This window comes from Diadema antillarum, unplaced genomic scaffold (assembly GCF_040938485.1).
Source record: "Diadema antillarum isolate AM-2024a unplaced genomic scaffold, OU_Dant_1.0 seq00000460_RagTag, whole genome shotgun sequence".
NCBI classification, from domain to species: Eukaryota; Metazoa; Echinodermata; class Echinoidea; order Diadematoida; family Diadematidae; genus Diadema; species Diadema antillarum.
The window spans coordinates 3,738,092-3,765,638 of record NW_027271431.1 but is presented as its reverse complement, the minus strand read 5'-3'; the positions used below and the strand labels follow the sequence as shown (position 1 = coordinate 3,765,638).

Genomic DNA, 27,547 nt, shown 5'->3' with positions numbered 1-27,547 from the left:
GCATCAAAATTTTGGAAATTAACATTTAACACCATTTTCGGTGACCTCGTGCGCGTTAACGAAAAGTCAATTTCGCGTCACAGTCAGTTTTTCTTGCAAAGACTATAAAGTTCTCTCAATTTCCTGAAAATGAACACTTTTGCATAAATATCCATGCCACCACAATCAATCAAAAATGCCTAATTTTCTTTTAACTAATTTTTCTGAATGCGCACCGGTTGCTATGTGAGGCTGTATCTTAGCAACCAATTGACCTTGGGGCAAAATATTTTGGGATTTTCCGTCAGACACTTTGGGGAACATTTGGTGCGATTTTAAAGAAAATCGGAGGGGGTCGGGTGACAAGCACTGGATGATTTGACATGGATTGACCCATACATTTCCATAGCGTTGTACACTCATTCAATCATATTTCAACAGTTTAATGTATATGGCTTTCTCAACATCTTTAGATCAATAATAAATAATTACCAAGTGGCTAAATTCTTGTATGCAAGACAAATCCAATGCTCCAATAACCTAATGTTGCTATCAGTGCAAGTTCTTTTTTCTTACCTAATTGGTTAAGACACCAATAGGTCCTTTTAAAAAAAATAATAACTTCAAATGCCAAACTGACACTAGCTCGTGTTCTTGCATGACACAGGTAAGAACCCAGAATATGATATAAAGTATTGGTTTTAACCCTCACTATAAACTGTCAAGGAGGGGGCTAGAAGGTCCCCCTCGGCATTCCTAGCACTGTCGTCTTTGCAGAAAAACTATGGCTGTGATGTTTCACAACTTCTTCATTTCAAGTGTCTGCCGCATTCTCCCTTTAGAGACCAAATTTTAGATACCCAGGAGGAAATTGCATATAAAATATGTACATGCATGTCAGACCAAGATATGCTCAAAAACGTGATACAGTTGGAAAGAAATTTGTGCTTTCAGTCAAATTTCACAACAGCATGATTATTTTTGCTTATCTCGATTAAAATCAATGAATAACATCTTTTCATGCTCCGAATACTGTCAACTACAAATTGCAATCACACTGTTGAGATCTGGAGGGGGGGGGGGGGGCCTGGGAGGAGCCTAACTAAGATTACCCCCATCCATCCCTTCCCCCTCTTTTATCTTCCTAAACAGTTGAGGTTAACACAATGATAGTACTTTGGATGAGTTCACGTACTCAATGAAACACTCACCACATAACTCCTTGTTTTTCCAGCTACAGAAGAGCAAATGCACGTCAAGGAGATTGGCACTGTCTTGTTGAAGTATGGCTTGGCAATGGGTGGACTGATAGTCTCCCTCTGAATGTCGATCAATTCCCCAGCTGATGCATTTCTTGAGCTAATTCATAGTAATAAACACAAGAGTCAACCTTTCATAACTTCATTACACTCAACTTCAGCACAGTGGCAGGTGACAGATCACCCCCCCCCCCCCCCACAACAACAACAAATAAAATACTAAACCCAGGACAATGATATTCCCTGAAAGTATGAAATAGTCAACATCCCCAAGCATCTATGACTTGAAAGCCTGAAATTCATCAAACAAATCATATTTGTAGGGGTTTTAGTGCCCTCAAGCACTCAATAAAGGAGCCTGAAGATAGAGTAATGTCTCAACCTCATTCACACACTTTGAGTCATTTCTGTCACGAATATTATTTTCAATGAGGTAATATTCAGTAAACATCACATCACAAAATGTCTGCATATGAAATTTCAGAGTTCATATGCTGATTCATTAAACACTATACATGTACATGAGTACATGAGAATGTAATGTGCATTACATTCTCACGTACTGCAACTATGCCTTAAACCCATAAACTGCACACATGAAATTTGTAAACATGTATGCATTTCTGTCACAAGATTTGGAAATTGGTATTTGCTTAATTCATGCCTAATGAGAGATTACCAACTGGAAAGTGAAAACTTAATGTAAGCATGTACTTGTGTATTTCTTATTATTTTTTTATAAATTTTAATTTATTATCATTCATACAACATAAAGTTTTGACTGAATCTTAACACAAGTAATAAACAATACTGAGTGGCTAACTCTTCCACTCAAGACAAATCTCATGGTGTAACAACAGTTCATATTTCCAGGGAGATGGGACTCACTATTGCAGGTTTCACTTTTGACCTATTTCTTTGGTAAAGGCGTCAAAAGGTGGTAAAAACAAACGAAGAAAAAAATGTTATCTCAAATGTTAAACTGTTTCTTACACTGTAGCTGTTTGCTCTGAACAGAAATATCCTCCCATATTCCATGTACAAGAACCCTGAACCTCGTGTAAATTTACAGGTTTACTTACTGTATAAATTCATTAGAAATTGTGACTCATAATACATTATATCAGTTGATGTACTTGATGACATACTCACCACTTAGCTACTTGCTTTTCTAGATTTTAATGAGCAAAACACACATGAGGAAGATTGGCAATGTCTGGGTGAAGCATGGACTGACAGTCTTCCTCTCAAGTCATGTCAATACAGTCCCAGGCACTTCTTGAGCTACATCATGGTGATAAGACACAATAGAAACTTTGATAATTCGATTGGACACAACTTCAGGACAGTGGTAAATGACAGATCACAACCCTTTGCCCAAACAAAAAAATAACAATCACTGTGGAAACTGAAATTCCATGAAAGTATGAAATAGTCAACATCCTCAGACAGCAACAACTTGACGTCCAAAAAATCATCAAGGCAAAGGATTTTGAGGAGTTAAGTGATTTAGAATAAGGGTAAAAGATCTAGATTAACCTTACAAAGTAGCATTCAAGGTTTATTGGCTTTGACTTGTGCCTACTGACTTAAGGATCACACACTACTCAGTCAACCTGAATGAAAAAGAAAAGCTTGTTTACTTGCCCATAACCGTCTATGATCACCTGTCATATGACATTTTTGTGTGAGTGGGAGAGGGTTGTGGGGAGAAGGAATGATCACAGATTGTTTTGTTACGAGAAATAGGAATGGGAAAGTGAAATTTGATGACCAAGAGGAGTATGATATTAGTTACTGACCAATGATAAACTTCCAATTGGGACACACATACATAATACGTCTACATTCATATCCACATTAGATATTCTGCAGACACAACATACTGTTTATAGTTTAAGAACTGATTCAGCCAGCAAAGTGAAGAAAAATAAAACATGTTACAAATATGCCACCTGACAGAAATTTGAACACCTCAAGATCCAATTTCATCATCTTGTGAGTAAATGCAGTTCACTGTATATTTTGATTTTCTGATTTTTCCTTTTTAATGGCATACATATTGGTAACACACTAACAACTGTTGTCAGCCCAAGATATCTTTAACATTTATCTTATCTTTTCTGACATGACGTACTGCTGCTATGGTCCAGGCTAACATCACAATCTTCTTTGACTTTATTACAGCAAAGTGGTTCCCAACCCTTTCTAATGTATTGATTTTAACTTCACATTTTTTTAAATGTGATCATACACAGCCATGTCGCTGTAAATGAAGTTGCGATGCCATATAATGCTTTGCACGGCGTCTGTTCAGGCTAGTGATCAGTAAAATAGTCTAGTCTAGGAAGATTACAGTGCTTATCAATAGATATTCTTTGCCTAAGAATTCAAAACATAAGTGAACTGGGGGGGGGGGGGGGGAGTAACGTGGCCCATGTGCATTGTATGTCATTAATTATGTGAAAATAAGCAATGTGTGAAGAATTTAAAAAAACAAAATATTATGCCTTTGCTAGTAATACAGTATGCTGGGGAAATACTCCATGTCTATTACATTCGTGTTCCACGAATCTCCAACGTACTGATCAACATACCTATATCATACATATTTACATATATATATATATATATACATGGATTCTATGATTCCAAAATATTACAGAATGACTATCCCAGTGACCTGTCATTAGCCAATTTTCCATGTCCAACCATAGATACGGCCAACATAATTTGTACTGGTGCCTCTGTTCCTTTTCATCATTGTTTAGCCTTGCATTGACTATAATTTTCAAGTCTCACCTTAAATATGCACTTTACAAATTTGATAATTTTCAGAATTATGAGGGTAAATACTACGTATAGATTCTACTGTACTGTCCAATTAGTCTTTTGCATACTCTTATACTGTATGAGTGTAACGTTAAACAGAATAGACTCTAGCAATATTTAGGCATATTCCTAGTCCTACTTGTTCACAATAAGTAGGTCTAACGCTAGGTCTACTAGTCTATTCATAGGAGCCTACTATTAGTACAAAATAAGGCGCTAATGTAGTTTGGTTCTGTGTAATTATTGAGATTTGGTCATGGATACGACGGTAGATCATCAGCGTCTATAGTATAACCCACAAGGTCACATATTCATTCATGGCAATCACGACGGGCGCGCTCCCCCAGAGCTTCGGCGGGCCACTCCGTCAGGAAAAGTGAAAGTACAACTACTACAAGGCTGGAACTTGGAAGACGGACAAGTCGAGTAATTTTGGAGTGTATTTTCTAATCGTGTACCTACAGTTTTCCTATTAACTGCAGTTCTGTATGACATGAGACACATTAGTGTAGTAGACAAATAGTTTGTATTGCTATTAATCAATATCAAAAAATCAAATGAACTTACTGTCACAGAGGGGTGCAATTCAATGTCGAGTACATTCAGAGTAGGCCTAGCTAGGTCGGATACTTCGCGTGCGGTGGTGCGGTACAGGGTACGTCTACATTCTTCAATGGGCATGCAGTCTGCCACAGCCAACGTTAGCTTACTGTATATCATATGAAAGGTAATTTATTGTCAATGGTGATGAAAATTATAAAAAGGCACGATTTGTAACAATGATAGATAAAAGATAATGATAATGTACTGTAGTCTGTAGACTGACTACTAAAGTATAGACCTGTATTACAATTTTTATTTTATTATTTTTTAAAGGATATAAAGCCTTGCGCACGGCTAACTTTCCAGTAGCCTGGCGGCCCCTTAGGGTACACTTGACTACGTGTAGTAACAAGCCGTTACGTGTGCCTACACCTCGCGTAACGCGTGGTGGAGTACGTGTAGTGCCAGGTACAACCACACGTTACGCCAGGGTACGCGTCGCGTAACGTGTACCCACACGTCGCGTAACGCGTGCCTCACCACACGTAACGTGTGGTATGGGTACGCGTAACGCCAGGTCGAGCTCGCCTATGGGCTTTGCACAGTGAAGCCTGACCTGGCGTTACGCGTGCCCCCACCACACGTTACGTGTGGTGAGGCACGCGTTACGCGACGTGTGGGTACACGTTACGCGACGTGTACCCTGGCGTAACGTGTGGTTGTACCTGGCACTACACGTACTCCACCACGCGTTACGCGAGGTGTAGGCACACGTAACGTCTGGTTACTACACGTAGTTAAGTGTACATTAACGCCACGCCAGGTTACTGGAAAGTTAGCCTTGTTTCAGGCTAAAAGTCTCAGTGCATATCTATTTAAAATAATGTTTTCACCAGAGCAGATATTCTGTCGGATAGGGGTGATATGATTGCTGGAAATCTGTTCATTCCGATTATGGCATGGTAACGGCAGGCCTCAGGGGCATAAAGAAAGGATGGGGGCCGGGGTGTTTTTATGAAAATCTGTTGATCCATGATCTATAAATAATAGGAAAACTTAAAAACAGTTTAACAAAAGCAATACCAGTTTGCCATGGTGACTTGTATATTGTCATTTAATTGTTTTAACAGACTGCAATTCTCCCACAGTAGTAATTACCAAGTAAATGAGAAATAATTCTACCACAAACATTTATTTATAAAAGTATCATACTTTACAAAGCTTCCTGAATTCCCATGCACAATAAATATGACAAGTCGTCTTTGTTATAGGCCCTATATACCTCCTTGCTTTATATGACAAAGTAATGCCTACCACAAGCCCTATGCTATCACAGTGTGATTGTAGTTCCTTTATCGAAGTGAGTAAAAAAAAAAGGAAAATGAACATAAAATGACATAATATTAAATGAAAAGTAAGAATTTAGGCTAAGCTTCTGCCCGCGGTCTATACAATCGGGATCGGAAATTATACAGGATTACTCTCTAAAAAAAAATCGAGTGAAAATATTCACTCTTAAAGGAGTGAATACAAAAAAAGAGTGAATTTAGAGTGAAATTGGAGTGAATTTTGAGTGAAAATGTTCATTTTCACTCATTTTGGAGTGACCACAGGGATCACTCGAAGATTTTGGAGTGATCCCTGAGGTCACTCTAAAACGAGTGAAAATGAACGTTTTCACTCAAAATTCACTCCAATTTCACTCTCAATTCACTCATTTTTGTATTCACTCCTTTAAGAGTGAATATTTTCACTCGATTTTTTTTAGAGAGTAAATGGGGAAACTAGATATAACCAGACATAATATATGCCATGACAATGTAAAGGGCTCGTGCTTATTACACCATGATCAGGGCGTGGACAGAAGGCTTGCACTCAAACATACACTAGGCAGGGATGCCAAGTTAAAAAAAAAAAAAACCAAAAAATTATGAGTGAGATATTCATTAATCGGCATCTCGGCATGCGAATATGCGCGCGAGCAAGGGTGTGGGAGGGGATTTGCCCCGGCCCCTCTGTGGCCAGAGTAGGGAGCTTTTTCAATTTCATCAGCTAGGTGCATACTTATAAGTGACTATCTTTTACTTATTTTGAAAGACAAAAGGGAAATATACCTTCATTTGCAACTATCACTTTAATCTTTTGAGCTATACTCATTATTATAGGCCCAAGTTCCAGACTTGGCCCGATGCGTGAGAAAAATGGGTGCCATGCGTGAGATTGTGAGATTGCCCCTAAATGATTGAGTCTCACGCATGCTTGAGACTTGATGGTAGCTCTGCATATAGGCCTAACATAACCGCATTATTCAAGATGGCACAACCAAAGAGTTTAGTCAGGAGAGATTACACATTACATTCGTATATGGAATCAGAGTGTATACTCTTTGGGCACAATTTAACACACTGATTCCATGTACGAATGCAATGTGTATGCGTTAGGCTGCGTTCACATAGAACTATTCGGTATTCGATATTCGCTATTCGCTATTCGCTATTCGCTATTCGAGCACCGAATATACACCATCACCCGCACCGTCAACTCACCATCCCATGTAGTGAGGATTTCTTCCTCCTACATCGCAGCAAATCTTATTAACAATTTCTAAACTGCATCAGAATGTCAGTCTACATGCTTATTTTTGCTAAAGGGCAAATCCAGACCAAAACTGTCATTATTTTATAAACGAGAGACGGTATACGCTGCAAGAAAATCGAACAAGCTCGATTCCCACTTTGCTATACTTTTCGCAGCTATTCGTACTTTCGAATAGTGCCCTCTTATGTGAACCGGTGTGAGGAAATCCTATCGTTGGATTCAAGCTATTCGCGTGCCCTCGAAAAAAGAGCCCGAATACCGGAATAGTATACTTCTATGTGAACGCAGCCTTAGACCTGACTGCATAGCAGATCACAATACAGTAATACAACGTAACGTCTTGTGAATAGCACCCTCTTGTGGCCACAGACGCATGATTGTACGCATACGGACTGTTATGCCATGAACCAGACACAGGCAGTGCAGTAAGGATATGCATAACCTTTCCAAAACATCACATTCTGGACACATGGACAATCGCACAACATCCGCTATTGACCTGGACATACAAATAAAACTTTACATATGGCTTTATTCCTATATACTTTCACCACCTGTTGTGGGTATATTAAATTACTAATAATTGGGGAATTCATCAGAATAATATGCCTGTATTCGAAATTCTCCCTCTCATCTACCTCACGCTTAGATTATCAGAACTGGGATGTAATAAATCACCATAATCACGTGCATCATAATTATATCAGTAGCTATCTGTCTTTTTTCTTCTTTTTTTTTTTTTGTTGCAATCACATCCGCTCACAGCAAACAACACTAAAACGAAAGATTTTTTTCTCTCAACACTGACAACGTATAGTTTTACTTTGAAGGCGTTTATGTGTGAGAATGTACTTGAGAAATGCAATATGTGGTACACGTCCTAAGAATAGAGTAATACAATAATTACCTGAAAGTTCATAATGCTAAATGACAGTAGTTGCATGCTGGAGCCCATCCTTAAACTGCAGTCTAACTATTGTTGGTCCAACTTTATCTATTTTATTCTTCTAAACTGGTGCAACGCGTCATACAAGGCTGGACATTACATTTTCGCCGTGGCCCCGGTACAACAGAGAAAGGTGATCGGGTCACAGGAATCTGTGAGAGTGTATTTGCACATCTTCCTTGCAAAGAAAAAGTGAAGAACAACACATAGGTCACATACTGCATGCATTCCAGCTAGATGCTTCTCGACAAGACCAATGTTACCAGAGCACCATTAGTCTCCCATGGCCAACCTCGGTCTGTTGTGATACAGCCAAACCCGCTATTCCTTTTTTCTCTAATGGCCAAATTGGACAATAAAATTATCTATTAATGACAAAAATGGACGTATGTATACCCCCAACGTTAATAATTTTCATGAACATAATGTGTCATGGGGGAAAAAAACTGTTCATATCTCAGTTCATCATATTGATGTGGTATGACTTTATGAACTTTGTCAAAGTGCATGTTATTCGAATTATGTTAATGACGCCATTTAAGCACTTTTTCATAGTAATATACTTATACCATGGTACCTGCCAAATTTGACATTATTATCATGGTCCATAAATTGCATTATTTCTTCATGAATTTCACTTCGTAGGTATGGCTTTCTTTCTATCTTCAAACTCACAAAACATTTATGAAACCCTTTGCTATACCTGCAGTCTCTTCACCTAATTTTTATGACTTTTGACTGTTATTGACCGATATTTGATGACATTTTGTTTTCTTCCTGTTTAGGGGCATTCAAAATATTAAATTTGATGCAACAAGAAACATTTATGTTCAGCCTTCCCTAATGGACGCACAGTCATTGTGTACTGTGTACTTGTAGAAAATAAAATGATGTGACCGTGCATCACAAAACCAACAAAAGGTCGCAACCCTTAATTTTACATTAGGACTCAATGAAACGCTCATCTGTTTCACCATTCAGTGCTGAAACATGCAGGCAAACCAGATCAATCTTAAGTCTTTCACATACACTATTTCTCATAAGTTTGGGGTCATTATACATGCATGGTAAAGTGTGTTTTCAGCAGTTTTTCTACAACCTCTTTTTTGTTGTAAAGTGAGGGAGATCATTTAGTATGTTTCAGCATGGAAATCCCATAGCATCTTCCAAACCCTTAGACACACTCTTCGCTTTGAACTGTAACAAGGAATGCTACTGCTTGTAAAGTTGGCATCAATATACAATAGCCTGGACAGAATATGTTACTAGAGCATGCTCTATTTCAGCTTAATCTGATAATGCCTTCGTTGTTGTTGATCCTGTGGTTTAGATCCCGTTTTGTCCCATTCCACGGCACAGCTATGTATACTGTTTGGTGAAGATTTAAAAAGCGCATGAATACACCCATTACTTCAGATCTTCTTTCCTCAGTTCACACTTTTCAACAATGTGTGATTTCTTTCCAATAGTTAGATTAGTTAGGAGAGTCCATTTGAATTGAATACATCATTTAAAGCTCAGAGTGTGTTCTTTTAGAATTTGCCCTAAACCTAAGAAATTCATGTCTTGTGACTTTTTGTCGGTTTTGAGATTCAGGGTCTCAAAAAGATAAATGAAAGAGAAACACAAAAGAAAACCGATATCATTATCTATGTCTCGTATTTATCGCATTTGAATTGTGCTTCGATATCGTATATCATTCCTGCTTAATGAAAATAAAGAATATGTCATTGTTTTTCTTCGATGGATAGATTCATGTTTGGTAGACATGCCGATATCAATGTACACAGGAGCGGATCCAAGAATTCCATAAAAAGGGGGGTCCATTGGCTGACGTTGTCTTTTCATTTCTATCGTTTTAACAAAAACAAAATAAAAGAGGCGGGACACGCTCGGTGCGCCCACCTCTGCTGGATCCCTAACAGGTACATTAATGTAGATTGAATTGATGAAAATGTTCGGTTCTTTCCAAGTGCTAGTAGAAAACCTGCAAGGGCTTCAATCTCTTTGGGCCTGTTTTTACAAAGCTAAAGCCCTCACTATGATAATACAACTGCTATACAGATGACATAAGCAGATGCCACTGTCGGCATCTAATGACAAGAATTCGCCATGATAGGATGGAGTGGTATGAAAGAAGCTTTCTGAATAGCCAGCATCAACGCAGACTCTGTTATGGTGCGTGTGTTAAAAACGGAAGACTGAGTGATTTTTCAGCACCATCGTCGAAATTATGGATTGTTTTGTCCACTTTTTTTTTTTCGTATATACGGAGCCCAGGGAGAGACATGTGAAAAAATATTTCTATTTCATCAAAGCAAGATATAATTATCTCTTATCAGATGAGATATTGTGTCATTTTGATGAGATATTTTCTTAATTTCATGAGAGTAGCAAGTCAGTTCTTTTTAAATGCGATTATTGACAATACCGGTATTAAGCTACACAGAAATTGAGTAGTTCCATGACATGGGTCCAAAAAGAAAGAATTTCGACCTTCTGCCGGAATTAAACTGACCTGAAAGAAAAACAACAATAACTAGCAATCTGCCAAATAGAGATTCAAATTGGCAAGTGTTTATTATGTTAGTTATGATTAGGACGTATACAGAAAACTTCAGTTGATTGTTGTTCACATGTATACCACATAATACATGTACATGACGGCACAACTCAAATTTATTACCAAAAAATATACACAAAAATGAACGAATGCAAATCATAATCTCTGCAGGCAGCACATGCAGCATACATAATAATATTACAACTTGAATTTCTACAGTGCATTTAGAATAAAACTTTCATGTTATCATTTTCATCAACAAATATTTGTGGAAGAAGAATTTGTAAATGGCTTTATAATTATTATTGTGCGTGAATTACAATCCAAAAATACTGAATGATAGACGTGCCACTCCATGGTACCGTTTCATGAAAGTTGTCAGAGCTGACAAGTTGTTAAGTCTAACTAAATTGATGAAACATCCCCCAGGAACCCATACCATAATTATGTTTTTTTTTTTCTTTATCATCCAATTAGAAACAATAATACAAAATTAAATGGTTCAAAGACAGAATCTCCCGCATCACATCACCTACACAGGATATCTCAGCTCATGAAAAATAATTAGACACGTATAGTCTATAGCAAATAAAAAAAAAAGACATGTCCTGAAACAAGGCTAATTTTTCAGGAGCCTGGCGTGGCGAAGTGTACACTTGACTACGTGTAGTCAACTTGACGTTACGTGTGCCTACACCTCGCGTAACGCGTGGTGGACTACGTGTAGTGCCAGGTACAACCACACGTTACGCCAGGGTACACGTCGCGTAACGTGTACCCACACGTCGCGTAACGCGTGCCCACACCACACGTAACGTGTGATGTGGGTACGCGTAACGCCAGGTCGGGCTCGCCTATGGGTTTTGCACAGTGAAGCCTGATCTGGCGTTACGCGTACCCACACCACACGTTACGTGTGGTGTGGGCACGCGTTACGCGACGTGTGGGTACACGTTACGCGACGTGTACCCTGGCGTAACGTGTGGTTGTACCTGGCGCTACACGTAGTCCACCACGCGTTACGCGAGGTGCAGGCACACGTAACGTCAGGTTAACTACACGTAGTCAAGTGTACACGACGCCACGCCAGGCTACTGGAAAGTTAGCCGTGCGTAAGGCTTATAGCCTTTTAAAAAATAATAAAATGAAAATTGTAATACAGGTCTATACTTTAGTAGTCAGTCTACAGACAACAGTACATTATCATAATCTTTTATCTATCATTCTTACAAATCGTGCCTTATTATCATTTTTATCACCATTGACAAATTACCTTTCATATGAAATAAGCTAACGTTGGCTGTGGCGGACTAGACTGCCGATTGAAGACACGTATAACGTAACTACAGACAGACGTATGGCAGGATTGTACCGCACGAATTGCGAAGTAACGGATCTACTCTGGGCAGTGTACTCGACATTGCACCCTTCTGTGACAGTAAGTTCATTTGATTATTTTTCGCCCATGATATTTATTAATAGCAATACAAACTATTGGTCTACCACACTAATGTGTCTCATGTCATACAGAATTGCAGTTAATACGAAAACTGTAGGTACACGATTAGAAAATGCACTCCAAAATTACTCGACTTGTCCGTCTTCCAGCCCTGTACTTTCACTTTTCCTGACTGTGTAGCCCGCCGAAGCTCTGGGGGAGCACGCCCGTCGTGATTGCCATGAATGGATATGTGGCCTTGTGGGTTGTGTATAGGTAGCCTATAGGCGCTGATGATGTACCGTCGTATCCATGACCAAATCTCAATAATTACACAGAACCAAACTACATCAGCGCCTTATTTTGTACTAGTACTGTAGTAGGCTCCTATATAAATAGACCTAGACCTACTTATTGTGAACAAGTAGGAATAGGCCTAAATATTGTTATTCTGTTTTCAGCAAGTGTAATACAATGTAACGTTAGATCTACATGTTTGACGTACGACAGTATGCAAAAGACAAATTAGACAGTACAGTAGAATCTATACCTAGTATTTACCCTCATAATTCTCAAAATTATCAAATTTGTAAAGTGCATATTTAAGGTGAGACTTGAAAATTATAGTCAATGCAAGGCCAAACAATGATGAAAAGGAACAGAGGCACCGGTACAGATTATGTTGGCCATCTATGGTTGGACATGGAAAATTGACAGGTCATTGGGATAGTCATTCTGTGATTTTTTTTTTCTTTTTTGGTAATTTCCATGATCATGGAATCCATGCATATATATGTATATATGTATGATATAGAGTTCTAGGTAATGTATGTTGATCAGTACGTTGGGGATTCTTGGAACAGCAGAACAATTTACTTATCAACTGATAGACATGGAGTATTTCCCCAGCATACTAGCAAAGGCATAATATTTTGCTTTTTTTTTAAATTCTTCACACATTGCTTATCTTCACATAATGACATACAATGCACATGGGGCATGTTACTTTTTCCCCCCAGTTCACTTATGTTTTGAATTCTTAGGCAAAGAATATCTATTGATAAGTACTGTAATCTTCCTAGACTTATTTTACTGATCACTAGCCTGAACAGACGCCGTGCAAGAATGCAAAGCATATGGCATCGCAACTTCATTTACAGCGGCATGGCTGTGTATGATCACATTAAAAAAATGTGAAGTTAAATTCAATACAGTAGAAAGGGTTGGGAACCACTTTGCTGTAATAAAGTCAAAGAAAGATTGTGATGTCAGCCTGGACCATAGCAGCAGTATATCATTTCAGAAAAGATAAGATAAATATAATGATATCTTGGGCTGACAACAGTTATTAGTGTATTGCCAATATGTATGCCATTAAAAAGGAAAAATCAAAAAATTAAAATATACAGTGAACTGCATTTACTCAAAGATAAGGAAATTTGATCTTGAGGTGTTCAAATTTCTGTCAGGTGGCATATATGTAACATGTTTTATTTTTCTTCACTTTGCTGACTGAATCAGTTCTTAAACTATAAACAGTATGTTGTGTCTGCAGAATATCTAATGTGGATATGAATGTAGAGGTATTATGTATGTGTGTCCCAATTGGAAGTTTATCATTGGTCAGTAACTAATATCATACTCCTCTTGGTCATCACATTTCACTTTCCCATTCCTATTTCTCGTAACAAAACAATATGTGATCATTCCTTCTCCCCACAACCCTCTCCCATCACTCACACAAAAATGTCATATGACAGGTGATCATAGACGGTTATGGGCAAGTAAACAAGCTTTTCTTTTTAATTCAGGTTGACTGAGTAGTGTGTGATCCTTAAGTCAGTGGGCACAAGTCAAAGCCAATAAACCTTGAATGCTACTTTGTAAGGTTAATCTAGATCTTTTACCCTTATTCTAAATTACTTAACTCCTCAAAATCCTTTGCCTTGATGAATTTTTTGGACGTCAAGTTATTGCTGTCTGAGGATCTTGACTTTTTCATATTTTCATTGAATTTCAGTTTCCACAGTGATTGTTGTTGTTGTTGTTGTTGTTTTTTTTTTTTTTTGGGGGGGGGGGGGCAAAGGGTTGTGATCTGCCATTTACCACTGTCCTGAAGTTGTGTACAATCAAATTATCAAAGTTACTGTTGTGTCTTATCACCATGATGTAGCTCAAGAAGTGACTGGGACTGTATTGACATGAATTGAGAGGAAGACTGTCAGTCCATGCTTCACCCAGACAGTGCCAATCTTACCGATGTGTGTTTTGCTCATTAAAATCTGGAAAAGCAAGTGATAGCTTAGTGGTGAGTATATCATCAAGTACATCAACCGCTATAATGTATTATGAATCACAATTTCTAATGAAGTTATACAGTAGGTAAAACTGTATTTTTACGAGGTTCAGGGTTCTTGTACATGGAATATGGGAGGATGTTTCTGTTCAGAGCAAACAGCTACAGTGTAAGAATCAGTTTAACATTTGAGATAATTTTTTTTTTATTTCTTTTTTTTTAGCACCTTTTGGTGCCTTTACCAAAGAAATGGATCAAAAGCCAAGCCTGCAATACTGAGTCCCACCTCCCTGGAAATGTCAACTGTAGGTTGTTACACCATGAGATTTGTCTTGTGTGGGAGAGTTAGCCACTCAGTATTGTTTGTGACTTGTGTAAGGATTCAGTCAAAACTTTATGTTGTAGGAATAATAATAAATTAAAATATAAGAAATAATAAGGAATACATAAGTATATGCCTACATTAAGTTTTCACTTTCCAGTTGGTAATCTTGCAGTAGGCATGAATTAAGCAAATATCAATTTGCAAATCTGGTGACAGAAATGCACACATATTTACAAATTTCATGTGCGCAGTTTAAATGGGTTTAAGGCATAGTTGCAGTACATGAGAATGAAATGCACATTACATTCTCATGTACTCATGCACATGCATTGTGTGGAATGAATCAGCATATGAACTTTATGAAAGTTCATACGCAGACATTTTGTGATGTGATGTTTACTGAATATCAACTTACCTCGTTTAAAATGATATTCTTGACAGTAATGAATCATAGTGTGTGAATGAGGTTGAGACATTACTACATCTTCAGGCTCCTTTTCATGTTCAGGCTCCTTTATTGAGTGCTTGAGTGCACTAAAACCCCTACAAATATGATTTGTTTGATGAATTTCAGGCCTTCAAGTCATAGATGCTTGGGGATGTTGACTATTTCATACTTTCAGGGAATTTCATTGTCCTGGGTTTAGTATTTTATTTGTTGTTGCTGTGGGGGGGGGGGGGGGGGGGAGGGGAAGGGGGTTGATCTGTCACCTGCCACTGTACAATCAAGTTATGAAAGGTTGACTCTTGTGTTTATTACCATGAATTAGCTGAAGAAATGCATCAGCTGGGGAATTGATCGACATTAAGAGGGAGACTATCAGTCCACCCATTGCCAAGCTACGCTGCAACAAGACAGTGCCAATCTCCTTGACATGCATTTTGCTCTTCTGTAGCTGGAAAAACAAGGAGTTATGTGGTGAGTGTTTCACTGAGTACGTGAACTCATCCAAACTACTATCATTGTATTAACCTCAACTGTTTAGGAAGATAAAAGATAGGGAAGGGAGGGATGGAGGTAATCTTAGTTAGGCTCCTCCCAGGCCCCCTCCCCCTTCCAGATCTCAACAGTGCGATTGCAATTTGTAGTTGACAGTATTCGGAGCATGAAAAGATGTTATTCATTGATTTTAATCAAGAAAAGAAAAAATAATCATGCTGTTGTAAAATTTGACTGAAAGCACAAATTTCATTGCAACTGTACCACGTTTTCGAGCATATCTTGGTCTGACATGCATGTACATATATTTTATATGCAATTTCCTCCTGGGTGTCTAAAATTTGGTCTCTATAGGGAGAATGCGGCAGACACTTGAAATGAAGAAGTTGTGAAACATCACAGCCATAGTTTTTTTGCGAAGACGACATTGCTAGGAATGCCGAGGGGGACCTTCCAGCCCCCTCCTCGACAGCTTATAGTGAGGGTTAAAAGCAATGCTTTATATCATATTCTGGGTTCTTGTGTATGTCATGCAAGAACACCAGCTAGTGTCAGTTTGACATTTGAAATTATTATTTTTTTAAAAGCAGCTATTGGTGTCTTAACCAATTAAGAAATAAAAAACTTGCACTGATATCAACATTATGTTATTGGAGCACTGGACATGTCTTGCATACAAGAATTTAACCACTTAGTAATTGTTTATTATTGATCGTAAGATATTGTGAAAGCCATATATACATTAAACTGTTGAAATATGATTGAATGATTGTACAACGCTTAATAGAAATGTATCACACAATTTTAATGAATTCACACACAAACAAACTCACAAGAACATGTGTATGCCGATTTTTACTTCCCAATTGGTATTCTCACAATAGGTATTGGTAAGCAAATATTAATTACAGATATATGGTGGCAGAAATGCACACGTGTCTACAAATGAATGCAGAGCTGCACAGACATATTTACAATACATAAGAATAATAATGCATAACATTAACAACTTTATGGCAGTTCATAGGCAGGAATTTTGCAATGCAGTTTGATTATAGATAATAATTCACTCCAATGAAAGGACATTTTTTTTAAATTTCATATTCTGTGTATAAAGAGGTCAGACATCATCTCATATTAAGTCTCACTTTCCTTAAAAAATGGAAATTTTCTTCATTTTCTGATAATGATCGATTACAGCAGTCTACATAATTCAGATGTCTTTTGGCGTATTGTAATGCATGAAATTGGCCTTCACAAGAGTCTTCATGTTTGCTATGTCAAATCTTCCTGTTTGTTTGTTTGTTTGTTTGTTTGTTTGTTTGTTTGTTTTCTTTAATATGGGGAGGTTAACATCTCAGTGCATATATCTTAACACAAGACACATGTTAGATTCTTGGGAGATGTTTTATGTGTGAAGTATAATCTCATTTTCTTTGTCCACTTTCTTTTTCTGAAATTTCTTGTCTCTTATGAAGGTATAACTCAGTTGACTCAATCATCATACTCGGCAAGCTTGAAGTTGGAAGATGGTACTATTTAAGCACGCAAAGGATGAGTAGCTCGCTGTCGACAGTCAGTGGAGATAAAAGAAGGCAGTAATCTTTCTGAAGACATTTCATCAGGCTGCCGGGGTCATCACTCTCTGCAAGCAAGGGAAGAAAGTCATGAGCAGACAGTGGTCACAGGCTGCAACACTCACAAATTCATCACAACTCATCGAAGTATTGGTGCTTGACTATGATTTCAATTAGAAACTTGTGGATATTTCCCTTCTGGAAGAGCTCATTCTTTGTACAGTACACAGATGATGAGGCACAATGTCATTCTTTGTGTGGTTAAGCCAGTAGTCAAGCACTGGTGTGGAGCATCCACATAGAATATATGTTACAGAGCCATGCTTTGTTCATTTCTGTGGCAAGAAATGATCTCATCACTTAACCGTGCCCTATGTCCACGGCATCTTGATGCACAGAAATGGGAGCCTTAGTTTCAACATTTCTTGAGAGTTTAGTGACAGTAATGGCTCCTTATATTGAATAATCTGACCATGCAACTCATCACAATAGCAGGTCAATATCGATTTCTGTTGTTGTTGTTGTTGTTGTTGGTCTCTGCAACTGAAATCGTGTACTGCAGTTCTGAAATTCCAACTGTCCTAGAGGTATTGCAAATAATCTCATTTTTAGCACTTATTCACATGCTCTGCTATTTTACATTAAACAACTCTTTCATGTTATCTCTGAGGAGTAAGATAAGATGACTGGCTCTTCAAAACTCAGCAAGGCATGCATTTTCAATATCTGCCTTTTCAAATTTACAATGTGCTTTCATTCTGGAATTTACTCTTTAGCATAACTCAAAACTGACAATTTCTTTCACTTTGAGAGCATTAACTAAAGGGACGGTGTATAAAATGGTGACTGTGCACGGAGCTTTGTTCTTGGTCTACAGTGTAAAATGTATACAAGCATTCAGTATGAAAAGGACAAGATGATTGTTTTGCAACAAGTAGATTTTAGTGGGGCATAATGCATTTCTCATATAGTATATGAAATCATGTGCTTTTATGATTAATGGTGTGACCGCATCAAATATGCAGACCGTGAAAGTGTTTTTTACATGGTGAAAGCCACAGATAACAAATGACATATGTGAATAAGAATGTTTACTAGTATATGTGCGTGTATGTATGTGTCAATATACATATCAGGGGTGGATCCAGAAATTCTGTAAAGGGGGGGGGGGGGGCAACTAATATTCCTGGTGCCACTTCCAGGTTTCATTTCATTTTTTTCTTTTTATATCTATTGTTTTTAACCTAAAATAAAGGGGGGGGGGTGGTGTGGGCCATTTGCGCCCCCCTAGATCCGCCACTGCATATCTATATTTCGTGTACATATATATATATTATATATATATGTATATATATATATATATATATATATATATATATATATATATATATGTATATGTGTGTGTGTGTGTATATAGATAGCTTATGTCGGATACATTCAAACTTTAAAAGAAAGGTAAACAACCACTGCACAAATACTAGTAAAAAGATTTTCAATGCAGAAGTATAGCAGTTTGATTAATGAGTAAAAGTTGTCGCAGATATGGACATTTGTCGCAAGGTTAAGAGCTGTGACAAAATTTCACCAGATTTTGTTTGGTGGTGCTTATGAATACTTTCATTCTCAAAATATGTTTGTTTTCATTGTTTCCAATTGGATGATTTTGGGGAACAATGCAATGGTGTGCCAGGTTCCTTGAGTGATATGTTTATCCTTCACTGTTTACAGACTGCGATATGCACACAATGACTGTAACAAAGCAATTTAGAAATAAATTTCAATAGCTGTGAAGAGTAATGGTGATCTGCCATCACGTGACGATAGCTCAAATACATGCAATTAGTGAGCCGTGAGATCTTCTTCCATTTTCTAGGCAAGGAAGACATGTAAGAACAATGGAAATGCTCACAAATTTTCAGTGACCCGTTCATCTCTTACTGTTGTCCCTAGACCAAGGATAATGTTCAGCCTTGTATTAGGTTATTGTAACAAAACCAACATTTCAAGTACACACTGTAATACATATAACTGAAATTGGACCAAGAATCAGAAGCATGTTCATTGGTACATACTAGAAGTGGCATGAGCATATGGACCATGGCGGCAATTGCATTACTGTATTTTATTGATATGTGCATTACATAATTAAAATTGTGATTTCATTGAAAATATGATTCTCAAAACAAAAGATTGTAAAATTTGATGGGAAAACAATTGTTTTGTTGTTGTGAGCCGAAATGATTGCATGAATGACAGATGATGGTTATCTGATGCTTGTGATTGTGATAAAGAGCAAGGTAGATAAAAAGGGGGAATCTTTAAAAACTGGCAAATTATTCTGATAAATTCCATATTCCATAGATCCACAAGTTAAAAGTGAAAGTAGTAATAAAGTTATAGAAAAAACTGAATTGTATGTATGTGATCGTTTGTGCGTGTGTGTGTGTGTTTATGTGTGTATGTAAGGTGTGAGTGACTGTGTCCATCAGTGTTTAGCAGCTCAAATTTTCTCTGCCTTTTTCTGCTCCACAAGCTCTCTTCTCTCCTCTCCTTTCCGATCTCCCTCTCCCTTTCTTTTTCCTGTTTTTTTTTTCTCTCTCTCTGTGGCTAAACTGACCCTCTCCGGTTGTTTCATTTTCTCCTCAAATAATCAGTTTCCAGTTGTGGTTGAAAAGGAAGAATTTAATTGCTCAGCCAACGACCTAAATTAAACAATAACGTAACTGGCATCTATGTTCATCACCATTATGTAGACCAAATACTGTACAGGTACTGTAAGGATCAGTGCAAAGTAATACTGAAGAACAGTATACTGAAGAAGCGGTAAAAACAAATGAAAGTAACATGAAACAAATGCCTACACATATAGGATATATAACATAAGAAAAAATAAGAAACAATCACAAAAATCATAATCCGTGAAATCAACGCCATAGGCCTATTCATTAAAAGTCAACAGACTGTACTAAAAAGTATCGATTTCATTTTAGCAGACACAAAGTAAAAAAACAAAACACTCTCATTCCAAATGAAATAATGAAATCATAATTCCGTAACTTAGATATTCTTCCCCTACACAAGATATCTCAGCTCATCAAAATTATTTAGACACGTATTTTTCCCCTACACAAGATATCTCAGCTCATTAAAAATATTTAGACACGGATCGACTATAGCAGATTAAAAAACAAAAACATATCCTGAAACAAGGCTAATTTTTCAGGAGCCTGGCGTGGCGTCGTGTACACTTGACTACGTGTAGTCAACCTGACGTTACGTGTGCCTACCCCACGCGTAACGCGTGGTGGACTACGTGTAGCGCCAGGTACAACCACGCGTTACGCCAGGGTACACGTCGCGTAACGCGTACCCACACGTCGCGTTACGCGTGCTTAAGTACACGTTACGTGACGTGTGGGTACACGTAACGTGACGTGTACCCACGCGTTACGTGTGGTCAGGCACGCGTAGGTGTTTCGAGGTACGTGTAGTGACCTGACGCATTGACCCGAACGGCTTGCCATAATGGAACGGCGAGTTAGCGTGTGTGAGTTGATACACGTGGATGTAGGCACTATACACGAATACACCACGTGCGTTACGCGCGAATGTATACACCGAGTGAGTGGGAGTGGCGGGGGCTCGTTATTACACGGTATGCCAGAAATGAAAAGATGGAAAAATGACAAACAATCAGCTGCTGCAGTAGACCGGTGCAGTATCACAATTATTTGTGATTGTAAATCACAAATATTTATTACAGATCCTAATCAAATGATTGGTTGAGAGCGTACACGCCACCAGGCATTTATTCAGCCTAACAAACATGTATGATTTTGCAAGAATTCCAGTGCAGTTGAAAGTCATTATGAAAAAGAGTACAATTTCTTTGCACATGAACAGCTGAAATTTATTGAAAATTAGATACCAAGATCAGCAAGTTATTGTGACATTTTGAAGTTTCATTAATTTTCAGGAAACACTTCTTGAACAATCAATATGAGCACGAAAAATATTAAACTGATGACGATGCCATGCCCCTCACAACTTGCCATATAGGGCCTACAGTTGGCCTTCATAATTTTGAAATTTGTAGATTTTCATTCAAACGCAAGTACGCCCAAATATCAAATCTTGACATAGCCTATCCAACTATTAATCATTCTGAAGTTATTCAAACAGGAATGGCATTGTGTTTTACACTTAAATAACAGAAACACTTGACATTTCGTCATTATTTTTTGTACATAATCAATAGAAAATTGCGAGTCATTTGCATATCAATATTAACTGTAGGCCTATGTTATGAGAACTGTTATGCAAAAATTAGTGAAACTTCGCTATTCTATCACTTCCCACATTTTAATCCGATTTTGATATTTTTTCTTCTGTTGCAAAGTCCTACTCGTATCGTAAGTGTTTTTGTGTTTTCTTGTTGTTGATTTTTTTTATCAGACTATATATATAACTTATAACAGGACCTGCATATACCAGTGATTTTTGTTCACGTTGCGTATTGACAGTGGACGGGCAAGATTTTGATTTACTCGCAAAAATTCTACATGCATTTAAGATTCTTTGACGGGACTTTGAGCTGGGGGTGATTTGTCAAACGACAAGGATCCCGCATCATCATTTCAACATAACAAATGTACATGTGTATAGTACACATCACATTGTAATAATAGGCCAATTATGGACCCTTTAATAAAGTCATTATGGACAACAGCAATCAACAAAATAGCACACAGGCATATACACAACAAGTATAAGCCCTATGATATGTACATGTCTACTCGACGTGCTTCTTGTTGATCTCCAGTAATATCATAGACCTATAGTATTAAACACATTTTACCAGCGTTCCCACTTCAAGATTTCATTGGCTGACAAAAAGAGAATCGCTCTGATGGTACAACTTGCAATCTGCAGTTAACCATATATATATATATATATATATATATATATATATATATATATATATATATATATTTCCGGGTGGTGCCTTTTCCGGGTCAAAAAAGTGTGTGTGTGTGGGGGGGGGGGGGCACAGTGGTTACACCCTATATTCCTGTGTGTTGTGCAAGAAAAAAAAAAGTGGGGGCCGAGTCCCCTCACCCCCACCCGCCCGGTTCCGCCGGCCCTGAAATTGCCCATTTTTGTGTATGTTTGTTTTTGTTTGTTTGTTTGTTTGTCTGTCTGTCTGTTTGTTTGTTTGTTTGTTTGATTGTTTGTTTGTTTTCTCAGGCTACCATCACAAAGCGGCTTTAAGAACAAGTACTCTCCGAGTGAAAATATTCACTCTTAAAAGAGTCAACACAAAAAAGAGTGAATTTCGAGTGAAATTGGAGTGAATTTTGAGTGAAAATGTTCATTTTCACTCATTTTGGAGTGACATCAGGGATCACTCCAAAATCTTCGGATGATCCCTGACGTCACTCCAAAATGAGTGAAAATGAGTGAAAATGTTCATTTTCACTCATTTTGGAGTGACGTCAGGGATCACTCCAAAATCTTTGAGTGATCCCTGATGTCACTCCAAAATGAGTGAAAATGAGCATTTTCACTCAAAATTCACTCCAATTTCACTCGAAATTCACTCTTTTTTGTATTCACTCTTTTTAGAGTGAAAATTTTCACTCGATTTTTTTTAGAGAGTACCTTTTTAGTACTTTTTTTCATTCATTTCAATTGTAATCTATTTATAATGTTCTCATAAAAGCAGGGTTATAGTCCCATTCAAGCCGCATGGCCTATACTTTTCAAGAAAGCCCTGCTATAGCAAATCACATTTATAATACAAATGATAATAATATAACTAATACTTGAACATAATAAATATTATCATAAAAGTGCATGGAGAATCAATGTAGGCCTAGATAGATAAAGGGAGAGAGAAAAAAAGAGAGAAAGAAGTGTGACAGAAAGAATACATGTATATGCAACTTTCAAAGACACAAGAAATCAACTAACCATTTCGATGATGCGGGCAATGAGGCGGAGGACTTGATAGATACGTACCCTTGTGAGTTGAATAGCTTCGTTTCTGTGTAGGACAAAGACAGTTTTTTTGCACTCGGTCTCACACTTGGGTTTAGCTAGATACAGTTGGTGCATGCCTCCGGAGACTGATCTTGTAGAATATGGATTAACTCGCTGGGGTAAAGCTCGTCTAAGTATTCAGGAGCAAGACTATTCGTAACTGGTTTTATATTATTACCGGTACATGGTACAATGTAATTGTATTCCAGTCTATGTTTGACAGATTGTAACTTTAAAGAATCTAACATATTAACTTGAACTGGGAGATATAAGCTACATCTTATTTTAATCGACAATAATGATTTGTTTTGACACCTCTGTATAGCCTTCTTAGATTTTTCTTCGACAGTGAACCCCACACAGTTGAACAATAATCAATATAAGAAAGTATCAAAGTGATTAATATAAATGAAGAAGTGAAGAGTCTGTTCACAAAAACCGATAAGTCCATATTTGCCAAATGGAGATATTTGCGATTAAAGGTCAAGAAAAATAACGAGAATAATAAGAAAAATGTTGCTTCTTTTGACCATAACTTCAAAAATGTACCTTTATGTGTAGTGACTAATATATCATTTAAAAGGTATTATTTTGTACTTTATGACAAAGACCGTTCTTCAAAATCTTCAAAAATGGACTTATCGGTTTTTGCGAACAAACTCTTCAAGTGTACTGGTTTTGTCAGACAGTGCTTAATCCTTATATACGTAAGAGAGTATAATCTTCTGAACAACAATATCATTGACTTGAAAAGACCAAGCTAAGTTCTATTACAATAACGCCTAATACTTAGATTTTGTTACATTTTCCAACAGAAATTTCGTTGTATTATCAAACAGTCTGTCTTCCACTCTAATTTGTAATGTAACTGAAATATATTTGTTCAAGACATTATCGTGATTATTAGCATATACTATTGATTTATACTGTAGGCCTACAGTTTTGTTCAAAATAGTGTACGGTCATGGAAAATGAATCGAACTGCACAAAATGAAACTCGACTACACTGAATTAATACACAAGTACAATATACAGGCAAGTGATTTAGCTCACTATTTATTATGTATAATGAATATTCTTCAGGATGTAAAAGTTAGTCATGATTATACATGTAACAGCATGATAAATTATCTAATTGTGTTGGGCTTGCGTCAAAGCCAGGTATAAAAATGGCAAAGGAGTAATGTAGAATTTCGTCAGCTACTTTCCTTTTTCTTTTCTTTTTTTAGATAATAAAACATGAAAAATAGTGTTAATGGGGAAACCTTGAAATTGTGTTGACTCACCCCATCACAGGGCCGGCGGAGCGTTTTCAAAAGTGTGTGTGTGGGGGGGGGGCACTTCCGGGTTTGATGAGCTAACAAGCAAAAAAGAGAGAGAGAGGGAGAGAGAGAGAGAGAGAGGGAGGGAGTGAAAGAAAAAAAAAAGGTCCTGATCAGCTCATCTCTCCCCTTCCACTTCTGGGTTTCTTCGGCTGACAAGCGAAAAAAAAAAAGCAAGAAAGGTCCTCAGCTTATCTCTATCTCTCCCCTTCCACTTCCGGGTTTCTTCAGCTGACAAGCAAAAAATAAATGAATAAATAAATAAATAAATAAATGGGGCCAAAGTGACGACAACTTATACAGGATGTAGGGTCCTATTCCCTTTGTATGGTGGACAATAAGTGTGGGGGCCCGAGCCCCCACTAAGGCCCCCGGTTCCGCCGGCCATGCTTCATACATTGAGGTAAGTGTTATTCTAATGTTTTTCTTTTGACAGTTAACCCTCTGGGTGCCTCGTGAATTACTTTTCCATAGTTAGGTTTACAAGTGCTGTGTGTAAAATTTGTGAACATCTTGCTCATCACACTTATATGGCACAGAAAGGGAAATTTCCCTTCACCTAGGCACACCTAGGCCTCTGTGATTGCGAGAATGATCATTTTGTGTGCTGCCCTCTACAGTTCATTACCGTGTTGTGGGGATCGGATCGCGCAGACATTTACTACATGTACAGTGTACGTATAAAGCGTAGAGCTAGCTAGCTAGCAGTACCGCCAAGCGTTTTAGCATTACGATTCGATTCTGTGTCTAGGGCCTACGTGCGTTTACCATTTTCGGTGTCTGGGAAGCAAAGTTCGTCCTCTAAACCTTCATCATTCTTCATAAAGCAGAAGTGGTCAGTAAACGTTACTGCAGCTGAGGAAGAAGAACATCTTGCAGCTGCGTGAAGAAGAACAACAATGCCTGAAAGTAAGTGGATATCAATCCGTGTCATATAAATATGATTATGAACAACACCATCAAACATCAGTGTCAGTGTGACAGTGAGGCTACAAATTTTCTTATCTTGGCAATAATTTGCAAGGGAACACCTCTCTCTCTTAGCTGATCCCTCCACTATTTTGGAGATTCCTGGAATCCAGATATGGAAATCCAGCAATTAATGGTATTAAACATAAGTAGAACGGCAAGTATGGATTTTATGAAGAAAGAAGAGGGATAGAAGAAGCAGGCTATTTTGGATTAGACCCTACAGATGGCAGGCAAGGTTGAAAGGTTAATAAGGTAGCACGAGAAAATTGCAGTGGGTAATCAGTGTCATACAAGTCCAGACAGTTCGGGTGATCAACAAGACATTCCTTGACTCTGCATATGAACTCTTGACGGAGATGAACAAGACTGGGACAAGATCCAACAAAGACAAAGTGTTCCACTGTCTCATCCTCAGATTCACATAGGGGGCAAGTACATATGGAAGACTTTCTAAGTATGTAGAGACGACGTTGTGTCAAGTATGTGGATGACAGAAGTTGGGCTCTAATTATTAAAGCATGACGGATGATAGGAGACGGGGGGTTCTTCGGATACAATAGGAGATTAGCAGAGGGTGGAACGTTATCTATCCAGAACTTGAGAGACGACTTGGAGCGGATTCCTTGTATGGTAAGATGTCTTACAGCCTGATAGACTCTGTATTTAGTCATCCTCTTCCAAGTTGAGTACGGGAGTGGTGTAGAGACAATGCTATGTAGATCTGGAAGATTATATTTCAACACAGTCTCTTGTAGGACTTGAACCGTAGGTGTACAAGCTTGGAGAGCTGCTAAAAATGTTCTGAACTCATAACGGCTATGGTCAAGGCTGGCGAGTTGGCCTAGAAGCAACAATCTGTCAAGATCTATCTGGGCAGAGAGAGGCAAGAGGTTGGTGAGCAGATAGACTATCTCGTCAGCAGCTGATTTTGGCACTCCAAGTACTTGCTTGAAGAGATGGGACTGTGCCCCATCCAACTTCTGCAGCATCAATTTTGTGAATTTAGTGGTCGATGAGCCATGCAACATTCTTGGGATACAAAAAATCCTCCATAACTGGGATGCAAGTGTAGGAATAAGCCCTCCCGTATAAGCTCCAGAGCCAGTCAAGGCATAAAAAGTACGGAGACCAGTTCCAATTATGTTGTCTGTAGGATCATACCGTGAGCCTGATTTAATGACCCCAAGATGAGGATGACTGGATTTCTCCTCAACAATGAATCCATTGACACACCAAGATGATCTTGTAGGTTGCTTAGCATTGTTGATAGCAATCACTGCACTTTTGGAGGGATTAATTTTGTAGTGCCAATACTCCGCATAGTTGAAGGTGACCTCTAACATCTGTTGCAGCTGATCTGGAGAGTTAGCGATGAGTGCTACATCATCAGCAAGAACTACCACACCCGAGAAACGGCCGTCTATTGAGCATCCAAGATTCTTCTCTCTTAGCTCCTTTATCAAGTCATCAACGAATGTAGTGTAGAGTAATGGAGACAAGACCCCGCCTTGTCTTACACCTTGGGTGACAGGGATCGGGTTGCTGACCTTACCCTTCCAGAATACTTTGCTTTCTAAGCCGTTGTACATTGATTGCAACATATCCAGAATACACGGTTCTAGCTTCGAAGACTTCAGCTTACAAAAGAGACCCCTATGCCAGACAGTGTTGAAAGCCTTTTCCGCCGTGTAGTGTTATCTGTGTACAGGTGTAGCTCATGTGTAAACAAGAATACAAAATGCTGTCCATGTTTGTTGTGTAAATTTGTAACCACAATTAGAGTCAACACTGCTGAGTCATGAACATGGTCCCATGGGCCATACATAGGCCATGCCATCGCATGGATGTTCACAAAGAAATTTTAACTGATAATTTTGGGTCATACTTTAAATACTAATAAACAGCCCTGATATTA

General features: G+C 38.1%; 1 protein-coding gene across 1 annotated transcript in view; it reads right to left on the bottom strand.

The window, feature by feature from the left end:
• Positions 1-27,233, bottom strand: part of LOC139733098 (zinc phosphodiesterase ELAC protein 2-like) — a 59,027-nt gene extending 31,794 nt beyond the window's left edge. Inside the window, exon 1 of the mRNA XM_071643941.1 lies at positions 26,794-27,233. Within this exon, the coding sequence (XP_071500042.1) occupies positions 26,794-27,233 (440 nt within the window). The remainder of the gene's footprint in view (positions 1-26,793) is intronic.
• Between the last annotated feature and the right edge of the window lie 314 nt (positions 27,234-27,547).